Source organism: Camponotus vicinus, unplaced genomic scaffold (genome assembly GCF_025532165.1).
Source record: "Camponotus vicinus isolate PSW18456_S1 unplaced genomic scaffold, iyCamVici1.0 SCAF_6, whole genome shotgun sequence".
Lineage (NCBI taxonomy): Eukaryota > Metazoa > Arthropoda > Insecta > Hymenoptera > Formicidae > Camponotus > Camponotus vicinus.
Genome location: NW_028141978.1, coordinates 15,037,522 through 15,061,140, shown reverse-complemented (window position 1 = coordinate 15,061,140; position 23,619 = coordinate 15,037,522). Strand labels below are relative to the sequence as shown.

Below are 23,619 nucleotides of genomic sequence, written 5' to 3'. Positions count from 1 at the left end.
CTAGCTCAATAGTTCCATCATCTCTCTCATGATCAATGAAATTTTTAGGACAATATTTAGTAGAATTATTTGACATAACAAAATTGTGGAGTACAAGCAATGCAAGAATTATTTTATGCGCTGTCTCTTCTTTACATTGTATTGACTTACGTAAAATTCTCCAACGAGACACGAGAATTCCAAAAGAATTTTCTATGGTTCTTCTTGCTCTTGATGAGCGATAATTAAAAATCCTTTTTAAATCTGTTTTTAATGATTTACGTGCATAAGGTCTCATTAGATAATGTTTCAAGGGAAATGCTTCATCTGCTACTAAGGTGGTGCTACATGGTAGTGCATGAAGTGTTCCAGGGAGGGTTCTTGGAGGTGATAAATCAGTAGTTCCAGACTCCATACTTCTGCCAAGTTCACTATTTGCCCATACTCCACCATCACTGTTTGATCCTTCAAGTATGTGAATGCTTTTTTAAAATCCTTTATAATATATAAATCTTACTAGAATACTATAACTATATAATACTAACCGTAATCACCAACATCAACCCATATTAATTTGTAATTAGCATCACTAATGGCCATCAATATAAAACTATACATCTTTTTATAATTGTAATGCATGGAGTTACTATTTTGAATTGAGATATGCTTGCCATCTAGTGCCCCGATGCAGTTTGGGAAATTCCATTTATTCCAAAATTCATCTGTTATCTCTATCCATCTCTGTTTTGTTGGCTGTGGTAGATATTCTTCTTGAAGAGCTTTACAAATTGCATCACACGTTTCTCCTATTATTTTATGAGTTGTTGATCTGCCAATACGATATTCCCATGATTTTGATCTCACACTGTCACCATGAGCTAAAAACCTGCATATAAAAAAACATTATGGTAATTACATCAGGATAATTAATCACAAGTGATAATGGTATACTTACTGTAAGGTTAATGCCACTCATTCTTGCACAGATATTGGTGTTCGATAACTTCTTTTCGTAAGATATATGCTTACTCTGTTACATAATTCATCAAATTGTTCTGGAAGCATTCTTGTCATACTATAAAATTCCTCGTGATCTGTTACATATGCTTCACGAAATAATATATTAAAAAATCCCAATTCTGTTCTGGTCCGGTTTATGGGCCGCACCCACCATCTACGTTTTGCATGCTTGTTTTTTATATACAAATACACTAATTGCAGATGAATACGAAAAGTATTTAAACAAAATAATGAACAAATTAAAGCTGGGACATTCATAGTTGCAGTATATAATCAATATCTTTTAATCAATAATCTTCTAGGTTATGTCGCACAACAGGTAATGAAAATACACAGGTTATGTTTATTCCACGGACTTAGGATATAGGGACGGAGTCACGGTCTTACATACAGGTCTGGTAACTCCGGTGGTGGGGGAGGTCTCACTTAGTGTGTCCGTTTTTCGGGAGTTCACAGCTTGCCTGCTAGGTTCGCTGCGATCTAGAAGTTGCATTTAGACGTATGTTAGAGAGAGAACGACTACTGCCGTCTATCTCTGTCTCTCTCGCTCGTATTGCGACTTCTAGTCGAAAAACGGACACACTAAAGCCTACGGCACACGGTACAATTTTTCGTACTGGATTTGATAAGATTTAGTAAAATATTAGAAATGCTGCATTCTGATTGGTGCATTTTTAGTATTTTACTAAATCTTATCAAATCCAGTACGAAAAATCGTACCGTGTGCCGTTGGCTTAAGTGAGACCTCCCCCACCACTAAAAAAGGCCTGAGTTTCCAGACCTGTATGTAAGACCGTGGACGGAGTATAAGCTAGAGGGGATAGGCACATTCGCGGCGGGGGGGCCGCCATATTTGTTTCCAGTTTCGCACACATAGAACTCGTAGAACTTATATGTGTGAAAGGTTCAGGTCTGGCTAACGCACCGACGTCGCGTAACTTATTAAGTAACTTACAATTTTTTTTAAAGAAGATTTAGAATAAAAAAGTTTAAAATTGTAGATTTTTTACATGTATTTTTTTAGCGTTACAGCTTTTTTATGAATTATATATTATAATAATTTATATAACGTAACTTATAACGTAACAAAACGTAAAAAACATATGCAATACATTTTGCAACATAAATTTTAAACATATATTTTATACTAAACGTACAATAAACTAAAGTAGAATATTATACTTCATACACAAGGCACAGCATTTTCACGTAAATAAATTTTGCTTAATGTCCGGTTTATATCTTGTTCTTTAAAATGTAAAGAACAAATTGATGCATTTTTTTTTAGATTGATGTTTGCATTTAATCCAACATTGTTAAGCCACAATTTTCTTTTATTTACATCTTTTGGTAATCTGTTGGCAATAATAAGAAATATATATATATATATATATATATATATATATATATACAGGGTGACCCATTTTAACTTAGGCAGCCAAATAACTCGAAAAATAAGCAAGATAGAGAAAAATGTTTTAGACAAAAGTTGTATGGTTTCGAGGGGGCCATAAGATGGTATCATTGGTTTGACCTTGAAGAGTCATTTGAAGGTCACGTGAAGGTCACTTCAATTTTTTTAAATGGAACATTCTATATATTTTTATACATTCTTGTAGCTCATCTCGAGAGCTTTCCAAAACACTATAATTAAGTACATTTTCGTTAAGTACTTTTTGAGTTATGAGGCTTGAAATAATTTCTTAATTTTACATAAACCGTAAAATATCTTGTAAAATATTCATTTTTCGATTACCTTACCTTAATAGTTTTATGTACACATAATGAGAGGAATCAATTGGTGTAAAGAAAACACATAGTTGTTTCGAAGAAAAAATATGTAATTTGCAATTAACAATTCCATATTTTTTCTTAAAAACAACTATGTGTTTTCTTTACACCAATTGATTCCTCTCATTATTTTGTACATAAAAGTATTAAGGTAAGATAATCGAAAAATGAATATTTTACAAGATATTTTACGGTTTATGTAAAATTAAGAAATTATTTCAAGCATCATAACTCAAAAAGTACTTAACGGAAAGGTACTTAATTATAGTGTTTTGGAAAGCTCTCGAAATAAGCTACAAGAATGTACAAAAATATATAGGGTATTCCATTTAAAAAAATTGAAGTGACCTTCACGTGACCTTCAAATGACTCTTCAAGGTCAAACCAATGATACCATCTTATGGCCCCCTCGAAACCATACAACTTTTGTCTAAAACATTTTTCTCTATCTTGCTTATTTTTCGAGTTATTTGGCTGCCTAAGTTAAAATGGGTCACCCTGTATATATTTTACATACATACATATTATTTTAATCTAATTTTCCTTACTGTTTCGAATCAAGAAATATCGATGTAAAAACAGTATATTTCCATGTTAATAAAAATAAAATATTATATATTAATAAGATTAATATAACTTTTTACCTATGTAAACTTATTTTTATATTTTGTTCTAATGTTTTTTGTATTATATTTTTATGTTCCTCTGCTGCAGAATTAGTAATTGGACATCCTGGCACAATGCACTTCCCCATTTTCTTGATATACTAAAATAAATAAATAATTTTAATAAGATTTAGGAATAATCAAACGTGCATATTCACTCTAACCTATTTCACTGCACTCACATAGTAGTGTGTAAGATACACGGACAAGAATCCATGTATCTATGTGTAAGATAGTGGAAAAGAATATGGCGGACAGCGGTTCCCCCCGCACGCCTTAAATAATACCCCCCTTGTCTAAACTGGCACTTCAGGCTCCGTCCCTATATCCTAAGTCCGTGGTTTATTCTAAAGATTTTCAGTGTTGACAACATCGAAACATATCTTTTTAGAAAAGCTCTTGCTTTTTGATTGGTAATAAGTCAATCTCCTTATGACTTTGTAGACAGTATTTATATTGCGACTGCGCCTCCGTCTAAACGATTTTAAAACTGCGACCGTATCTACGACTTTACAATTACTATTGTAGACGAGCCTTTAACGGTCAAAAAAGCTAGAAGACCAAAGATGATCTCTTACAATAATATGGCCGGTATTCATAGTCCGTTCTTATATTTAAGATCGTCTTAAGAACCCATTCAACCAATCAATGACCGCATTGCAGCTATTTGATTGGTTGAATGAGTTCTTAAGACGATCTTAAATATAAGAACGGACTATGAATACCGGCCTATGTATAGTTATTGAAATAAAGTTTGTATTTTTATTAATCGTTGAATCAATTAACTCGCCTACACGCCTACGCCACACGCCTGCGAAAGCGACTGCAGCGCAGTTTGTCGTTCGTTTACGCAGGAATGTATCCTATCTGCGCAGCTATTTCGGAGGTCCTGTTCTGGATGCTCTGCTCGCAGTACTGCGTAAATGATCGTAAACTGCGCAAAAATCTGCTTAGTCTCCACGTTGAATCGTTGTGCTGGTGCCTGAAGAATTCAATATGAACTATTTTATTAAAGTTAGAAACGAAAAAGAACAAATCCTCCAAATCGATCTCTCCTGCAATCACTATCTCCCCATGAATCGGAATCTGATGAGCTACTATTTGCGAGATCCATAGCACTATGGATAACGTTTGGAAAAATTAAATCTATTGTGGTTTCTGAAAATTGAATTTTTTAAATAAAAAAAATGCTTAAAAATATAATTAAAAAACAATTAATACTTAATCTTTAAACAAACTATAAAGCGATTAAATATCTTCAAAATATGTATTGTTTCTATCAATAATGAATTCTTAAAATAATACTAATATATCAAAATATCTTTTTCCTATTTAAAAATTTTATTATATTGTTCGAATATTAATTCATGCTTATTTGAAATATTATATTTTCTTTACTTACACGAGAGAGAGAAAGATAAGCGTTAAGAAGTTTCATGATCTCGATTCAGTTTTCCCATTGGAAAATACAATCCGAGCAGCCATTCACGCAGGTGCCCGTTCGGCGAATTACGTCACGTGACTAGCAGATGAAAGACGCAGTGGATGCGCTAACCGCGAGTGACACCCAATTGCCCACGTCGCTAATTGACCAATTCAAAATAGGACTCTCTGATTAGTCAATCGTTGCTGGTTACCCTAGGCACAAGTCGATATAATTGGCTGTGGTCAATCGCAACGTGGTCAAACGAGGTACTCTCGCTAACCGCTGCATTCGTTAATGCAGCCATTGGTCCATATTCTGAATCCTCTTTTATCGATAAAAGAGGATTCAAAATATGGACCATTATGTAGCATAAAGAAGGAACTGCCAATCGACAAACTCTTATGGTTGAGTTTCCACTGAGCGCGTCACGCGTCGCGTCATCCAGCGCGAGCCAATCAAAACATCCCATTGTAATAACACGGAAAACATGTTATTACAATGGGATGTTTTGATTGGCTCACGCTGGTTGACGCGACGCGTGACGCGCTCAGTGGAAACTCAGCCTTATGGCTTCTACACACAGGACGCGGCAACGCGTTACACGTGGCGGAAGGCGACGCGATAGCCTATCAGCAGATACATAACATCATAGACATAGTAAGTATAGACCGAGCATCCATTGTATAAGCGTAATGCATACGAAAAGAAAGACAAAAGATGTAAGATGAGTTTCTTTCTCTTTTCAATGCCGGAGAAGTGGGAAGCACTTCTCATCTCCTCGCGCCGGTTCGTCGTTTCCTCTATTGAGATGAGGAGAAGTGCTCCCCACTTCTCCGGCATTGAAAAGAGAAAGAAACTCATCTTACATCTTTTGTCTTTCTTTTCGTATGCATCACGCTTATACAATGGATGCTCGGTCTATACTTACTATAGGTGCTTTCCATTTACATCAAAACTCAGATAAATCTCACTTCTGTCTTTCTTCAACATTCATGTTAAAGAAAGACAGAAGTGAGATTTATCTGAGTTTTGATGTAAATGGAAAGCATCTTATGTCTATGCCTAACATCCACCGCGCGTCAAAGTTGAACTCAATCCAACTTTTGTATTGGCTTACCGCGTCATCTTCCGCCGCGCGTAAAGCCCGTGTCACACTACGTATTACGGACGCAGATTGGATTGATATTGCGGATCGCGGATCAGAATTCAACCAATCAAGACGAAGTAGTCTCGTCTGATCATGGACCTAAGAAGATATGGATGGAGTCTAGAGCCGGGGCGGTGTGAAATTTGCGGTAAGGGGGGTGTATAGCTCTGTCTCTTTCCAAAAGCAACCTTCGGGTGTTTCCGTCGCATATCCGATAATGCCCGAAAGGTTATATATCCCATATTAGCTAACTTTCAAAAATACATGATTTTTATTCGAAGCACATGTCATTTTTACTCTGTATACTTTACATATGTATATTTTATACATGTACATATGTATAAAAAAGCTGGAACAATATATACCATATATATGTATGAGCGGATCGCATAGCGATCCGCTCAAATAATGAATTCAGCGGATCATCAGCGTATCAAAAACGGCAGATCGTCTGTCATTGGTCGGAGCTTGATACGCCCGATACGCACGTATCGCAATACACGCCATGATATAGGGAGTCAGGTTATTAAAGACATGTCTTTACGTTACGATTTCTTCTGTGCGTTAACTGAAGTTTAATTTTACGTACGGAGTTAAATTTACGATCTATACTTAACGTAACGTAATGCGATACGGAACACCTTGTGCGGAGGCCCTAACGCGTTGCCGCGTCCTGTGTGCAGGAGCCCTTACAACTACATTTGCTTGGACCTTGTGATTCACAAATTGTTAAATGAACCAATTTCGGGAATAATTCTACTCGTAATCGCGATCGGTTCTTATAAAACGCAGATCTCGTGTATAAGGAATCAGCGTTGGCCAATTAATTTAAAAGGTTTCGCGTACGTAGTACCTCAATTGTCATCGATCCCTATTATAGAGAAAAATTCTCGCGCGTTGCTTAGTTGGGTGGTAACCATTGTATTAGGCGTTGCGCCGATGCATTGTGTGTAACAGTGTGTAATATACATTGAAGTGTCACGAAAGGGTGATTATCACATTGAGTGAAAACTATCCATTTCGAAAATAGGATATGTGACGCGAAGCTTTCAAGGAGAATAATCTAGTGAAGAAAAGTTGTTTGTAATAGAGAAGACAACATATATAACTCTTAAGTTCATATTCTGATGGCAGAGATACACAAAAATAATTCTTATGTTCGTTCATGATAGATGACGATAGATATACAACAATTATCATGTAAAGTCCTTTTCGTACATATTTATAAAGTTGCGAATTTAATTTAATTATTATGTTTTGGAAGTTCTGATAGCTTTCTTGGAGTTTTTTGATTTAAAAAAGAAACGTAATGAAAAAATTTTAAAATAAATAGAAGGCTAAAAAGGAAGAAAGAAACAAATATTTTACACTTTATTATCACAGCTACATAAAAAATGTAAGTGAGGATGTCAAATGCTTAGGCTATGTATTACCACGTTCTTGAACAACATTGAGCTTCGTATAACTTGTGAATAAAGTCGTAAAACAAAGAAAAAAGGTATACAGATAAAGTATTGAGCTTATTTACAATTTTATTTTATCATGGATATTATTACACTTTATATTTATTACCATTATTACATATGCTATATGATATATCACATATATTTAGTATTAAATATATCCTTTCACATTAGTGAAATATAGATTATATGATAAAATATCACTTATGATATCACTTAAATGCTTATTTGTAAGATTGTCTAGAGAAGATAATTTAAATTATGTTATGTCTTTTATAGGAAGTGAGAGAGGCGAGTTTTTACAAAATATTTAACATTAATGAAATAGTTTATCACTTAAAAATATTATTTGTTATATATATTTTTATATGAGTGAGAAAATTATATAAAATATATCAAATTATTTATAAATTTAATAAATTCTTAACAGATAAAGAATAACCTGTGCAAATCATATACATCATAGGACTTTTTATGCAAATATATCTTAAATGGGAAATAAAATTGATGATTTTGGAAATATGAAGCTCTCAACTATGCAAGAGAGCGATAGAAATAGTGCAAGAAAACTGCCTCAAAACCGAATCTCTAATGATGAGATCACAATGAATGATACTATTAATGATAAATGTCTAGAAGATAACAGAACTTTAGCAAGGGAAGAGGGTCCTATGGTATCAAATCTTCCTCTTTTATTTGCCAATGGATATCCTACATCTTTGGAGAAAATTACAATGGTATATAAAATTTAATCTAATATTTCCTCTATATTATTTTGATATGCTCTACATTGAATTATTTTATATTTTGTAATTAAATAATTTAAAGTAAATAAAACTACACGATAACTTAAATTCTATTTATGAATATTCATAAACATGTATTAATGAATACTATATTCTGCAGGTACAATTGGAACGCTTTATATTGTTTATGGTTCATTGTTCGTTAGGCCATGATACTACTAAGGTTATTAACAGACCCAAGTGGTGGCCTCAAGATGTTAAATTTTCAAATCCACTAACAAGACCTAAAAAGATAAATGATGTAACCAATCTTTTATTATTTAATAACAATATCTTAAGCCTCTCTTATAGACTATGAAGTATTATAAAATCACATCAACTGTTTTTTCAAAAGCATTGATCCAAGAATGTTATTTTAGAATTGGATGGCAAACCTAAAAAAATTGGTTTTTCGATGTTACACATACCATAGAAGTGAATATTTGTTACGTTTTTGCTCTTATTTAGCAGAATACCCTCATGAAGAATTAGAATATGTTAATAATTGGGATTCAACAACTAGTTTATATCATAAAAGTACAGGAAAGCTATTAGTGACCTTTCGCAATGAAAACATGGTGTGTATAATATGTTTTGAATCCTAAAATATAAATAGAATTATATTATTCTGAAATATAGAATTATATTAGAATTTAAAAAAAATATATATATATAGAGTTTAATGTATCTCACTCTTTTGGATTTAATGAGGAAGTTTCTTATGTTTACAGTATTATGACAAAAAAAATGACAGTCCCCGAAGAACATTGTTATCTCATAATGCATCTTCATCAGGTTATGGAAGTAAGACTAAACAACAAGCCTCCATGATGGTTCAATCACCATGTGATGATATTTATTTGTGTGATAATTGTGATGCTGAATTCATAGGTCTTGCCAAAATGAAGGTATTTTATCATCAGATTTATCATATAACTCATTTCTTGTTATAAATTAAATTTATTATATGATAAAATGCTTAACATTATTTATTTATTTATTGTTTAGCAACACGAAAAAATGTGTTGCGGGCAAGACCATGGTAATGGCTCACGCTCGCCTACCCCAGATCTACCTATAGTCGAGCCTGAATTACAACAGGATCAATTTCTGGAATATTTCCAATTATCTTCAAATAAGACTGAAACTAAGTCCATTTGTGCGAATAACGCGAGTGTTCCTGATAACAGTATTGTTAGACGAACTTCTCGGCGTGTTAGGAGTTCTTTTAGTTTCGCGCGGTACGCCACTATTCCATTCTCATCGCCCGCCGGTATAATGCTTACCAAAAAATCGAAAGCGATGACCGAAGACACGCAACAAGAACGATTAGATAGAATCGAAAGGCATGTCATCGCGCCTGTATTGAACGATTCATACAGACCAAAATGGCTAGACACAGAAGTAGATTGTGATAGATGGATAGTGACATACAAACAAAACCGGGATAAACTGACAAATGATTATGTGCATCAATATAAATTTGTGAACTCTTTTAAAAGCAAACCAAGTATGTACCTTATTATATTAAATATTATACATTTTAATATCATTAGGCATTATATATTTTACTTTGCTATTATCAAAGTGATACAAATTAATTGAAATACAATCAATCTTTCGTATTATCTATTCTACTTTTGTAGTCTTTACTTTCTTTTCTGCACTGTTTTTCTGTTATTGTATATTTGCATGACTATATGGCTATACATAAAATCAAAAAGAAAGTGAAACAGATATATTATACATCTATATAACTTTATTTTCCAATATAGATAATTTCCTTTATCAGTTTTTTTATATATATAATGTACAAAATATTGTATACTAATCGATTGATCTTATGAAATAAATCATCTAAATATTTTTAATATTATAGTGATGATATACAAGATACATTGATTTTTACTTAATCAAATATCAATATTAAAATAAATATGAATATGAAAACTAAAATATTGAGTAAATAAGCTACATAATTGTAAAACAATTATAAATTATAAAATTTAAATATAGAGAGAAAGAAAAAAAAATCAAAATGACCATTAAATTGTTTCATTAATCTTTAAAAATCATATATTGATCATTTTGATCTTATTGATATTTTAACAATAGAATGTTCCAGACTTTAATTAATAAAAAAACGTTAAAAATTTGTTTTAATTTTTGTTGATGTGATTATTTTCTACAGATATCAAAAAATACATATAATTTTTTATAATTTTTTCAAGCATTTTAAGACAACTGAAATTGCTATTGTAATCCATATGTGACTCAGGAACAGAGTAGAAAAATCTAACTTGCAAGAGTTAAAGATGAATTGCATATGTATGTATGTGTGTGTGTGTGTGTGTGTGTGTGCGCGCGCGCGCGCGCACGTGTGCGTGCATATTGTTTATTTATTAAATTAATTGATATACTATATACACAAAATGAGAAAAGAAATAGTATAATCTTATATTTACGAATAAAATCATGAATATATATAGTCATATAGTTATGTAAATTAAATAATAGAAAAACAGCATAAAAAGAAAAATATGATTAAGAATGAAAGTAAAATATATATAAATATATATATATATATATATATACAGAGTGTCCCATTTTAACTTTCGGGTCAAAATATCTTAATTTCACGAGATTATAGAAAAAAATTTTCAAACAAAAGTTGTATGGTTTCAAGGCATAAAGATAGTGATAATTATTTGGCCTTGGACAGTCGTTTGAAGGTCGCATGAAGATCACCTTCAAATTCTTAAATGGAAATCCCCATTTTTCATTACATATTATTATAGTTTACTTCGAGAGCTTTTCAAAACACTATAATAAAGTATTTTTTTTATTTTTTCATTGAGTACTTTTCGAGTTATGAGACTTGAAATAATTTCTTAATTTTACAGAAACCATAAAATATATAGTAAAATGTTCATTTTTCGATTATCTTACCTTAATACTTTTATGTACAAAATAATGAAAGGAATCAATTGGTGTAAAGAAAACACATAATTGTTTAGAAAAAAAATGTAATTGCAAATTACATATTTTTTCTCTTCTTTAAAAATATTTTTACATACAAAGATACATTTTAGAATAGAATTTTTTTATTAGTCATTTATTATAATAAATGTTCAAAATGTTATCCATTGTTTTTTGAACAAAAATATAAACGATTCTCAAATTCTGAACGAACATTTTGAAAAGTTTCTACAGGAATAGCTGTGCATTCTTGTACAATTCTTCAATGCAAATCGTTTACATTTTCCACTAGTATTTCATAAACAACGGATTTTAAGTGCCCCCACAGAAAAGTCTTTCAAAAAATTTTCGAAGAAGTAGCTACGCTGATAGAGGATGAAAAAATTTCGTTGCATTTAATGTACTTAAATGTATTCCCCTCGAAAACAAAATTGACGTCTTTTGGCATTTTTCGCAAAAAATAGTCAATCGTGAAATAAATGGATGGAAAGTTTTAAAATGAACATTCTGCATATATATTTATTTATTTATCTGTGCTTTTATACAGGGTGATTCTGAACAAACGTTTGTCTTTAAAATATCAAATTCTTGAATGAATTCTAAGACGATTTTTCCTCTTGTAAAATTTTACTCTGAGCTTAGTTTTTAAACTATAAAGGAAAATAGTTAACTACTTACGGAACGAGTACAAGAGGTAGGCAGGGACGGCGCGATATAGGCGCGATTACGTGAAGCGCTCGCCGCGATCAGCTGATTGCTATACGCGATGACTGTAACAATCAGTGTGTGTGTGCGTACACATTCTCACACACACACTGATTGTTACAGTCATCGCGTATAGCAATCAGCTGATCGCGGCGAGTGCCCCACGTAATCGCTTATATCGCGCCGTCCTTGCCTACCTCTTGTACTCGTCCCGTAAGTAGTTAACTATTTTCCTTTATAGTTTAAAAACTAAGCTCCGGGCAAAATTTTGCAAGAGGAAAAATCGTTTTAGAATTCATTCAAGAATTTGATATTTTAAAGACAAACGTTTGTTCAGAATCACCCTGTATAAAGAGAAGTAGAGATAGTGTAGATAATATTATATCAAAAAATTATCATAATTGGTAAATATAAAATATATACAGGGTGATTCTGAACAAACGTTTGTCTTTAAAATATCAAATTCTTGAATGAATTCTAAGGTGACTTTTCCTCTTGCAAAATTTTGCCCGCAGCTTAATTTTTAAACTATAAAGGAAAATGGTTAACTAATTACGGAACGAGTATGAGAGGTAGGCAGGGACGGCGCGATATAGGCGATTACGTGGGGCGCTCGCCGCGATCAGCTGATTGCTATACGCGATGAGTGTAGCAATCTGTGTGTGTGTGTGTGTGCGCGCGCGCGCGCGCGCGCGCACACACACACACACACACACACAGATTGCTACACTCATCGCGTATAGCAATCAGCTGATCGCGGCGAGCGCCCCACGTAATCGCCTATATCGGACGGTGAATCGCGCCGTCCCTGCCTACCTCTCATATTCGTTCCGTAATTAGTTAACTATTTTCCTTTATAGTTTAAAAACTAAGCTCCGGGCAAAATTTTGCAAGAGGAAAAATCGTCTTAGAATTCATTCAAGAATTTGATATTTTAAAGACAAACGTTTGTTCAGAATCACTCTGTATATCAGAATTTTTTAAAAAGTACATACAATTTATGTTCTCTTTAGTGCTGAATATACGATCACAATTGCTATACGCCACATGTCGACCAATTTATGTTATTCTTACTCGCCTGAGTGAAAAACAAATTGATGAATTAAAGAAGGATTCCTCAAAATATCAATGTCCTCAGAAAAATATTAATGTACGGAAAGTTTTATTAATGAGAAGAGTGGGTCCGGCTTGCAAAACAAAACTGAAAAAGGCAACTTTTGAAAATGCGTCGTTTGTATCTTCGAAACGTAAAGCACCATCGGGAAATGAATTAGATCCGATTATTATTGAAGATGAAGATATTAGTACAACAGCTAAAGAAACTTTAATTACATTTACTGCTATAAAATCATCTGTGGATAATATGGAGACTGTAAAACCAATCAAAGAAAGAAAATGTCCATCGAGTACAATAATGTTAATTGATCTCTGTTCATCTGACGAAGAAGAAAATGATCAGAATAATCGAACAACTTGCGACGAGAATAGAGATCCTATGATTACCATGGATTCTCCAATTGCAAAATCTCTCCTGCGAAAATTGACGCCGAAACAAACTTTACGCGAAACTTTGCATTTACCACGTACACTTATTGACAGATTAGTTATCGAACAACATGTGGAACGAAGATAAGAACAAGAATAAATTTTATCCGTTAAACGGACATGTATGTTTTTTTTTCTGATCATGGTACTTTATATAAGTTATTATTGAGATAATAACTTATTCAGTTTTTATGTTATATTTCTTATCCTATTTACATATTTATTATCCTATTGATTGATTAATTGATAATAATTGAATAATTCATACTAAATTATCACGTGATTATTATAATTTCACGATATTTGAGGAATACAAATGAAGTTATGAATGGAATAGATCAATTGATCAAAAATTAGAATTATAGAATATGTAGAAATTTATTGTCACACATACAAAATATGATGAAATATGATTATAATATATATAAGCATATTATTATAATTTTCAATATAAAATAAATTTCAATTTTTAAAATAGATATGGATATCAAACTATGTACATATAAGGTTTTGAATAGAATATATGCACTTTTTAATATTTTTCACAGTAAATATTGAGAAATTTTATAATATTGCAAGCATTGTTTGAAAATTAAAAGCATTTTTCGGTTACTTATAGCGTACAAATATTTCTCGTTAAACAAGAAGTTGAAAAATCATTTTTAATTTTTGGAATTGCATAACAGAAATTCTTACACCTGTATTAATAAAATTTATTTAATATATAAAGAAAATATGTGAATATATGATTTATTTAAATGAGAACATACATTGTACATACATTTATAATACATATATTCATTTATAGTTTTATTCTTGTTTTCTCTTTATTCTAAAAGTTTTTTCTACGAAGAAGGAAAATAATTTACTTTTCCAATCCTTTTCAATACGCTTCAAGACTAATCTTTTCGTGGAAATATTGTGAAGAGGACCGAATGCTAATGCGACGGCCGTACATGCAAGGCATATGACATTGTAAGGCATACTGAAATCGGGAGTCGGAAGACTGATAAGTAAGGACTCTGTCCGTAATTGTACTAAATAGTCATCCCTCGAAGCGTTAAAACTGCAAGTTTAGTTATTGTCGATATGAGCTATTTATAGTTTATTTTGCTTATGACAAAAAAATTTTCCGTTTTTGTATTAGTTATTGATAAGGGGAATTGCCAAGTAAACGAACCTTGAAGTGATTGTACTTCCGTCAAACGGCAGAGCGGTATAATTTCTAGCTATAGGTAATAAAGCCGTAACTATGGCTGGTCCCATGTAAAAACCATGATTAGCGTCTGGTGGATACTCCTGCCATTTAAGAAATAAGTAATCTATATCGATAGTGATTTTCATTACTGAATATGGAGGTAGGCGCAGAATTAATTCTAAGTAATACGGGCTTTTTCTTTCCTTTCCAGGTAGATAACGCTGTATCACTGTAATATACACAATATTAAAAATAATATTACAAAATATATGTATCAATATTTAATGATGTACATTGTAAAGTTTTCATATAATAAAACTTCTTTTGTAAATTTTACCGGTTGCTTATATTATATATACGTTATAGATTGTGAATAGATAATAGTCAATCCTAGAGATCTTTAGATTTAATCCTTTAGATTATTGTTTTGCATTTTATGTTTACTTACATGGATGAATTTGTTGTCCATTCTGAGTTATTGTAATAGAATGTAAGTAAACCAATAAGTACCATGGAATATTTTCCAATAAGATCACGTCTAATGTCTGCCAATGATTGTTATATAATTTAGTTACTAAACTGCCTCTTTCTTGTCCATATCCTGAAAAATTATATATTAATATATATGTATGTGTGTAAATTTATTTTGAGCTTTTTAAAATGGAAAAATTTATTTATTATATTATAGATAATATCATTGTAAATTCAACAAATACTGTGAAAATATCACAATAGAACAAAGAATGATGCAACTTATATGTATCGATTATTTATCAAACACTGATTAATAATATTCAAAATTTTCAAAAAGAAAAATAGAGTTTGTGCAACTAGAGTTCTAAATAGTAGTTCTTCTTTTAATAAATTATTAATAGTTATTAAACTACTATAATAATTTATAATAATTTATTAAAGAAAGACTTTTTTGTATTCCATATAAAAGGAAACATACAAAATTTGAACACTGTTTATACAAATTGCATATTTTTGTTCTTATGAATGAAAATGATATTTCCAGTATAGTAGTCATTTCTTATTATTTTATATTTCTATTATTAAAAAGAAAAAACAGTTGAGATTTTTTAAGAAAAAATATTTTCGACTTTTTATTATAAATTACAGTTTGTATGGAACAGATAAATTTGTTTTTCTTCTTACAATTAGATTATTAGAAGATTAAACACAAAGAATTTAAAAATCCTGTGAATAAACATCCTATATAAATAATGCATAAACACATACACATAAATATTCAAGATGAATTATACAATTTACATAGAGTTTATATAATTATGATTCGTCAATTTATGATAAAGAAATAAGTAGCATAATAATAATTATTTTTTGTGATTTCTTTTTTTTTTTAATAGCAATGATGTACTCGAAAAGTGCAACTACATCCTTTTTTAATAAAATTAATCTTATTTTATATATAAATAGAAATTTCTATTATTTTATATATAAATCGATTGTTCAAAATACTCAACATAAGAAATTATAAGAGTAGAATAGCCAAAAATTGCATAATTTACAAAATATTTTACTTTAGTCGAACTTCAAATATGAATATTTTATACTATTTAACTTCAAATATGAATACATATTTTATAAAATATTCATTTTTTTCAACATTTTACAACACATTTCATAAAATATCTTATATACATTTAATTTTTAGCGACATTGTGTAACTTTTTTACGCTGAATATTCGAGGAATCAATTTATGTAAAAAAAATTTTAAAGTTTCATTATAAAAGAATTAATGATTCTTTTCTGATATATTGTTGCATAAAAAAATAAGATTATAGAAAGATAATAATACACCATTCAATTATTTCCTCTGTCACTCTTTTATTATATTCAATAAAAAATAACTTAAAAAGATTAATTACTTCTGCAGTTTTTTTGATGACTGAATGATTTCTAAATTATTCTATCACGTTATAATTTTTAAAAAATGTTATTAAAATATAAGAAATGGCTATATTAATGTATTTTGTTATATTGTAGTTAATATGTAACGTGTTTGAAAAGTTTTATTGCAAAATTAAAAGTAAATATTATATTAAGTTAAATATTATATATTTTAGAAAAAATTGGTTATATTGATTATTATTAATAAGATATTAATGGTTAAATATAAGATTTGTTGCGAATTAGATTATTGAAGATCTGTACCAAATAGTTTTCCATTATATTTATTAAACTTAAGAATTTTTAAGGTTGTTTAATATGTAGTGAAATGATATTGACATTAAAATTATACAAAAAATTTTTGCAAAAAATATTTTTTAACTTTATAACTATATTATATATATAAATATATACAGGGTGGGGGCATCTAAAACAGGCCACCTGAATAACTCGGCTGCTTTCGGTGATAGAAAAAAAAGCTTCAGACTACATTTGCTTGGTTTTACAAGAATTATAACCTGAGATCAATTTGCAATTAACAATTACATATTTTTTCTTAAAAATAACTATGTGTTTTCTTTACACCAATTGATTCCTCTCATTATTTTGTACATAAAAGTATTAAGGTAAGATAATCGAAAAGTGAATATTTTACAAGATATTTTACGGTTTATGTAAAATTAAGAAATGATTTCAAGCCTCATAACTCGGAAAGTACTTAATGAAAACTAACTTAATTATAGTGTTTTGGAAAGCTCTCGAGATGAGCTACAAGAATATGCAAAAGCATATAGGGTGTCCCATTTAAAAAGTTGGAGGTGACCTTCACGTGACTTTCAGGTGACTCTTCAAGGTCAAACTAATGGCACCATCTTATGTCCCCCGCGAAACCATACAACTTTTGTCTGAAACATTTTTGTCTTAAACTTATGGATTTTGAGATATTCAGTGCGTAGATTAAAATGGCCTACCCTGTATATATACAGGGTGGGGCATCTAAAACAGGCCACCTGAATAACTCGGCTGCTTTCGGTGATAGAAAAAAATGCTTCAGACCACATTTGCTTGGTTTTACGAGAACTATAACCTGAGATCAATGGTTTTTTTGTAGATGAAAGGGTAGAGGAGCTACGAAGGTCAACTTTGATTTTTTAAATGGAACCGCCTACTTTTTATTGCATATTCTTGCAGCTCATCTAACATGCGCTAAAGAAGTTAAATTACAATCAAATTAATTATATTATTACATATTTTATTACAATTATATTAACTATATAATCAAATTATCTATTTATAAAACTTACAGTTTTTTGGAAAAGGAATTTATTTGTGCATCAATTATGGCTAATAAAATATTTATAAAATATTTAATCTATCATTGAGAATCTATTAAATAGCTTTTATATATTTATATTTTTATTTAAATTTAAAGATATATATATACATATATATATACATATATATATATATATATATATATATATATATATATATATATATATATATATATACAGGGTGAGCCATTTTAATTAACGCACGCAATTATTTCGGAAACAAAGCATTTTAGAGAAAAATGTTTCAGACAAAAGTTTTATGGTTTCGAGGGGGCCATAAGATGGTATCATTGGTTTGACCTTGAAGAGTTATTTGAAGGTCACATGAAGGTCACCTTCAATTTCTTAAATGGAACCTACTATTTGTCATTGCATATTCTTGTAGCTTATCTCGAGAGCTTTCCAAAACACTATAATTAAGTACCTTTTCGTTAAGTACTTTTTGAGTTATGAGGCTTGAAATAATTTCTTAATTTTACATAAACCGTAAAATATCTTGTAAAATATTCATTTTTCGATTATCTTATCTTAATACTTTTATGTACAAAATAATGAGAGGAATCAATTGGTGTAAAGAAAACACATAGTTGTTTTTAAGAAAAAATATGGAATTGTTAATTGCAAATTATATATTTTTTCTTCAAAACAACTATGTGTTTTCTTTACACCAGTTGATTCCTCTCATTATTTTGTACGTAAAAGTATTAAGGTAAGATAATCGAAAAATGAATATTTTACAAGATATTTTACGGTATATGTAAAATTAAGAAATTATTTCAAGCCTCATAATTCAAAAAGTACTTAACGAAAAGGTACTTAATTATATTATTTATATTAATTATAGTGTTTTGGAAAGCTCTCGAGATAAGCTACAAGAATATGCAATGACAAATAGTAGGTTCCATTTAAGAACTTGAAGGTGACCTTCATGTGACCTTCAAATAACTCTTCAAGGTCAAACCAATGATACCATCTTATGGCCCCCTCGAAACCATAAAACTTTTGTCTGAAACATTTTTCTCTAAAATGCTTTGTTTCCGAAATAATTGCGTGCGTTAATTAAAATGGCTCACCCTGTATATATATATATATACAGGGTGTCCCATTTTAAAAGTTCCATCCTCATAACTTTTTAGGATCAACGTTTGAAGGAAAACGACTCCGATAAGAGTTGTAGGGAACAAAGGGGGCTATCTAATAGTGACTTTGGATTCGACATTAAAGGTCATTTTCAAGGTCATTTGAAGGTCAACTTCCGTTTTTTAAATGGGAACCCCTATTTTTTATTACTTATTCTTGTAGCTTATCTCGACAGCTTTCCAAAACACTATAATAAAGTATTTCTTCATTCATTACTTTTCGAGTTATGAGGCTTGAAATAATTTCTTAATTTTATATAAACCATAAAATATCTAGTAAAATATTCATTACCTTAATACTTTTATGTACAAAATAATGAGAGGAATCAATTGGTGTAAAGAAAAAACATAGTTGTTTTTAAGAAAAAATATGTAATTGTTAATTGCAAATTACATATTTTTTCTTAAAAACAACTATGTGTTTTCTTTACTCCAGTTGATTCCTCTCATTATTTTGTACGTAAAAGTATTAAGGTAAGATAATCGAAAAATGAATATTTTACTAGATATTTTATGGTTTATATAAAATTAAGAAATTATTTCAAGCCTCATAACTCGAAAACTGAATGAATATATATATATATATATATATATATATATATATATATATAAATAATTGCGCCATTTTAAATTTGTCAATTGTAATATTAATTGATTTCATATTCACTGATCTTAAAACAATCTTTAAATTTAAATAAAAATATAAATATATAAAAGCTATTTAATAGATTCTCAATGATAGATTAAATATTTTATAAATATTTTATTAGCCATAATTGATGCACAAATAAATTCCTTTTCCAAAAAACTGTAAGTTTTATAAATAGATAATTTATAAATAAATAGATGATTATATAGTTAATATAATTGTAATAAAATATGTAATAATATAATTAATTTGGTTGTAATTAAACTTCTTTAGCGCATGTTACATACTAAAGTTATAATATAACAAAGTATATTAAAATATTATCATTTATTAAAAATATTATCATTTCTTATATTTTAACTACAAATTTCTCAAAATCGTGATAGAAGAATTTGAAAACTGGAATTGTATTATTGCATCAGAAAAACTATGGAAAATGACATTTTATTTTTTATTGGATTGTATATTAACAATTATATAATTCACACCATGCACATACACACACAAATTGCATAACATATACAGGGTGAGTCAAAAGTATGTTTTAAAAATTTGTGAGCGTGTTCCTGGATAAAAAGGAAGAACAAATGTTCATATGAACATATGGTCGCAAATGCTTTGTTGTCGAGATAATGGACATAAATCAGCAGTATCAAATAATGCTTTATTTGAACGTTTACAATTTTGTTATTGATGTTACGTTCAAATAAAGCATTATTTGATACTGCTGATTTATGTCCATTATCTCGATAACAAAGCATTTGCGACCATATGTTCATATGAACATTTGTTCTTCCTTTTTATCCAGGAACACGCTCACAAATTTTTAAAACATACTTTTGACTCACCCTGTATAACTCATTTTATAATTTTTTTGTAAATGTGTGAAATAATAATGATAAAAAAATAAATTATGATCAAGATACAAATATAACAAAATTTATATAAAAATAATGGAAATAATCTTATTTAGGTCCAACTTAGGTTCAAATTCTGTTTTATATTTCAACAAATATTTTTCCATTTTTAAAGAATATTAAAAATGATCCTCAAAAAAATAATTATTTTCTCAATATAGTTTTGAACATCTTATAGATTATTTGATATAAGAAATCCAGATAAATATCGGATTTGTATTAACAATAATACAAATAGATAATAAATAAATGCATGAGAAATTCTAAACTACTGAAATTTTTATACTTTTGATTTGAATTTACTTACTTTAATTAAAATCGTTTATGCAATACCTATTGATTTAAGATATTTTGTTTTCATATTGAACAAAGAAATACCAGATTATATTTGAGTACCATATTTTTAAATATATCAAGATTGGTATATTCATAGTTCATTCTTACATTTAAGATTATTTTAAGTACAGTTTCAAGCCTCTTTTTAAGATTCCATTCAGCCAATGAAATGATATAACATTTTAAAACCTTAAGATGATCTTAAATATAAGAACAGACTATGAGCAGATCCAAACAATTTGTAATGAGATGTTCAAATTAGAAATGAAATGTTCCAAACTAATTATTTTAAGCAATTATTTTAACAGTAGACAACTTGTTGAAATATAAAACTATTATTAATTAAATTATTATTATTGAAGTATAAAATAAGATATAATTCTGAAATAAACTTATATATTTTATAAATACTTTCATTACTTTTGTTTCTTATATTTACCATTATAATATTTCATATAGTAAATAATCTGTTATTCAATATTCATGAATGGACTAAATACTAATCACTTACACAATAACATTAATAAATCTGATTTTCTAAAATTATAATTTTCCAAAATTATGCATAATAAATATAAATATAAAATATGTAGTTGCAAACAATATAGATTTAATTATAAAAATGTTTTTCAAAGCAAAATGCATACATACCAATAATATATCTATTTGCATAGAGGATTGAAGGATAGTTTATATTAGTATTAGCTGGCAAATTGTATGTAGCAGCAATATTAAATATTCCTCTACTAGAATGAGTTTTGATATCATATACTGCTATTTCATTCTGTTGTCCTCCACGTAAGCTAATAATTTTTGCACTTGGTGGTGGTGTTAATTCATATATATGATTCGTATTATTGCTTGATATATCGACATACACATTACTTAATGTTGCAAGCGGGCATGCACCTTGAAGTCCCATTCCAAAAAATTTTCGTATTGACCAATCCTATGCAAATTAAGAACATTAATAATTTAACAACAGCACGTAATTTATGATTTTATTACATCTGTTTTTACCTGATTCATGTCTATCATTATATCATATATTAAGGAGACAGTTTGTCGCAATTCTAAAGAAATTCTTGTGCAAGTTATATCGCGACATATTGATCGGAAATGTATTCCAATAGAGTGATAATTTGTATTATGAATATGTGCAGAATTTAGTAGTGTTGCTAGACCTCTCTAGAAAAAAAGTTGATTAAATGTTACAATGAATCAATGTAAATAGTAACATACATAGCTTACAATTTGTGAATACCTTGGAATCGCATGGCAATAATTTCTTAAATGGTGTTAGATTTTCAGTACAAACTATCTCCTTTGGTAATGATGAATAACGTAAGTGACTAGCATTTATTAGTCCATCCATAACTAGTCCAGTAGGACGAAAGGTAAACTCTGGTGACATACTATTAGACGTATCAATAAAATTCAGAGATGCACAAAGTAATCCAGCTAAAGCATTTGTCAGACCTTTCCATTCTTTATCTATGCTATAAAAATATTTATTATACTTTTAAAAAATCTTTCTATATAATTGAAATAAATTTCTATATAATTAAGCAATAAAAAATTTCTCTTAGTAAAATTATATTATTCTGTATACGTAATATATCAGAAATTAAAGTCACAATTGAAAAAATTTGTTTCTTGGTCTCATAAATTCAAATATCAATGAAGCATATAATATGAATGTTTTATTATATTATTTTTGATACTATATATAATTATTTCAGATTATTATTAATATGAAAATTTATTATAAAATAAATACTATTTCTTACTTTGTTACATTCTTATTAAACCAGGCAGTGATTTCAGCACCAGGTCCAGCATCGTGAAATGGATATCCCCATTTTTGATAATTCCATAAGCCTTCTGTTAAAGTAACATGTAACTCATCGATATTATGACGACCAATGATTTCACCCAATCCTCTTGGAAAGAGATGCAAATGTTGAACTAAAATTATATTTTTTTTTACACTTATGTGAATAATTACTACTTAAATATTATTTACTTACGCGCTTCTATATGTTTTGCCGTTTTCCATATTGTGGTAAATTGAAAATAAGCATAAATATGATTACTTGATAAAGGTTTTAACATTAATTCCTCGTCGAAGAAATCATTGTATGCATTATTACATGTTATCAAGCCAGAAAACAATAATATATACAAGGTTACCATATTATTTTAAGTTGCACTAATTAAATAATTTCGTTTTAAGTTAATCACTATAACTATTTTCGTGAGATAAATATTTTTTTACATTTAGTAATGCATTGAATAATATATGTGTATATCATATGATCGTGTTGCTATTGCTTAATTCCAATCACAGACTTCTATAATACACTAGACTGCTAACATCTGTATAAAAAGACTCGAAAAAGTGATGCAAATGGTGGTGGGGATGGCAGCCATATTTCGTGTGGGCAAATTATACTGGGTGTTCAGTTCGTATTGTCGATGTTGTCATAGGTTCATATTCTGAATCCTCTTTTATTGATAAAAGTGCCTTTAAAAGTGGCTTATAAGCCTTCTGATTGGCTGTAAGCCACTTTTAGAGGCACTTTTATCGATAAAAGAGGATTCAGAATATGGACCATAGTACAAT

General features: G+C 29.4%; 2 protein-coding genes and 1 long non-coding RNA gene across 6 annotated transcripts; 1 reads left to right on the top strand and 2 right to left on the bottom strand.

The window, feature by feature from the left end:
* Positions 1-2,199: 2,199 nt before the first annotated feature.
* On the bottom strand, positions 2,200-3,780 carry LOC145973586 (uncharacterized). Its single transcript, XR_014439507.1, has 3 exons — positions 3,638-3,780; positions 3,435-3,556; positions 2,200-2,354 (listed from the first exon to the last, which is right to left on the bottom strand). It is a non-coding gene; the product is annotated as an uncharacterized LOC145973586 (long non-coding RNA).
* Positions 3,781-6,622: 2,842 nt separating this feature from the next.
* Positions 6,623-15,039, top strand: Ova (ovaries absent). Of its 4 annotated transcripts, none has more exons than XM_083101702.1 (8): positions 6,623-7,228; positions 7,412-7,526; positions 7,958-8,228; positions 8,398-8,538; positions 8,657-8,854; positions 9,008-9,184; positions 9,285-9,786; positions 12,974-15,039. In XM_083101702.1, exons 3-8 carry the CDS (start codon positions 7,983-7,985, stop codon positions 13,591-13,593), a joined length of 1,884 nt encoding a protein of 627 aa, XP_082957828.1. In that variant the 5' UTR covers positions 6,623-7,228; positions 7,412-7,526; positions 7,958-7,982; the 3' UTR covers positions 13,594-15,039. The 4 variants fall into 4 exon arrangements, with proteins under 4 accessions (XP_082957828.1, XP_082957827.1, XP_082957825.1 ...); XM_083101701.1 differs by having other exon boundaries at positions 7,771-8,228; XM_083101699.1 differs by having other exon boundaries at positions 7,362-7,526; positions 7,771-8,228.
* On the bottom strand, positions 14,240-23,355 carry Pig-t (phosphatidylinositol glycan anchor biosynthesis class T). The gene is made up of 8 exons (XM_083101703.1): positions 23,024-23,355; positions 22,784-22,961; positions 22,258-22,492; positions 22,014-22,181; positions 21,645-21,942; positions 15,152-15,304; positions 14,686-14,932; positions 14,240-14,571 (listed from the first exon to the last, which is right to left on the bottom strand). Exons 1-8 carry the CDS (start codon positions 23,187-23,189, stop codon positions 14,316-14,318), a joined length of 1,701 nt encoding a protein of 566 aa, XP_082957829.1. The 5' UTR covers positions 23,190-23,355; the 3' UTR covers positions 14,240-14,315.
* Between the last annotated feature and the right edge of the window lie 264 nt (positions 23,356-23,619).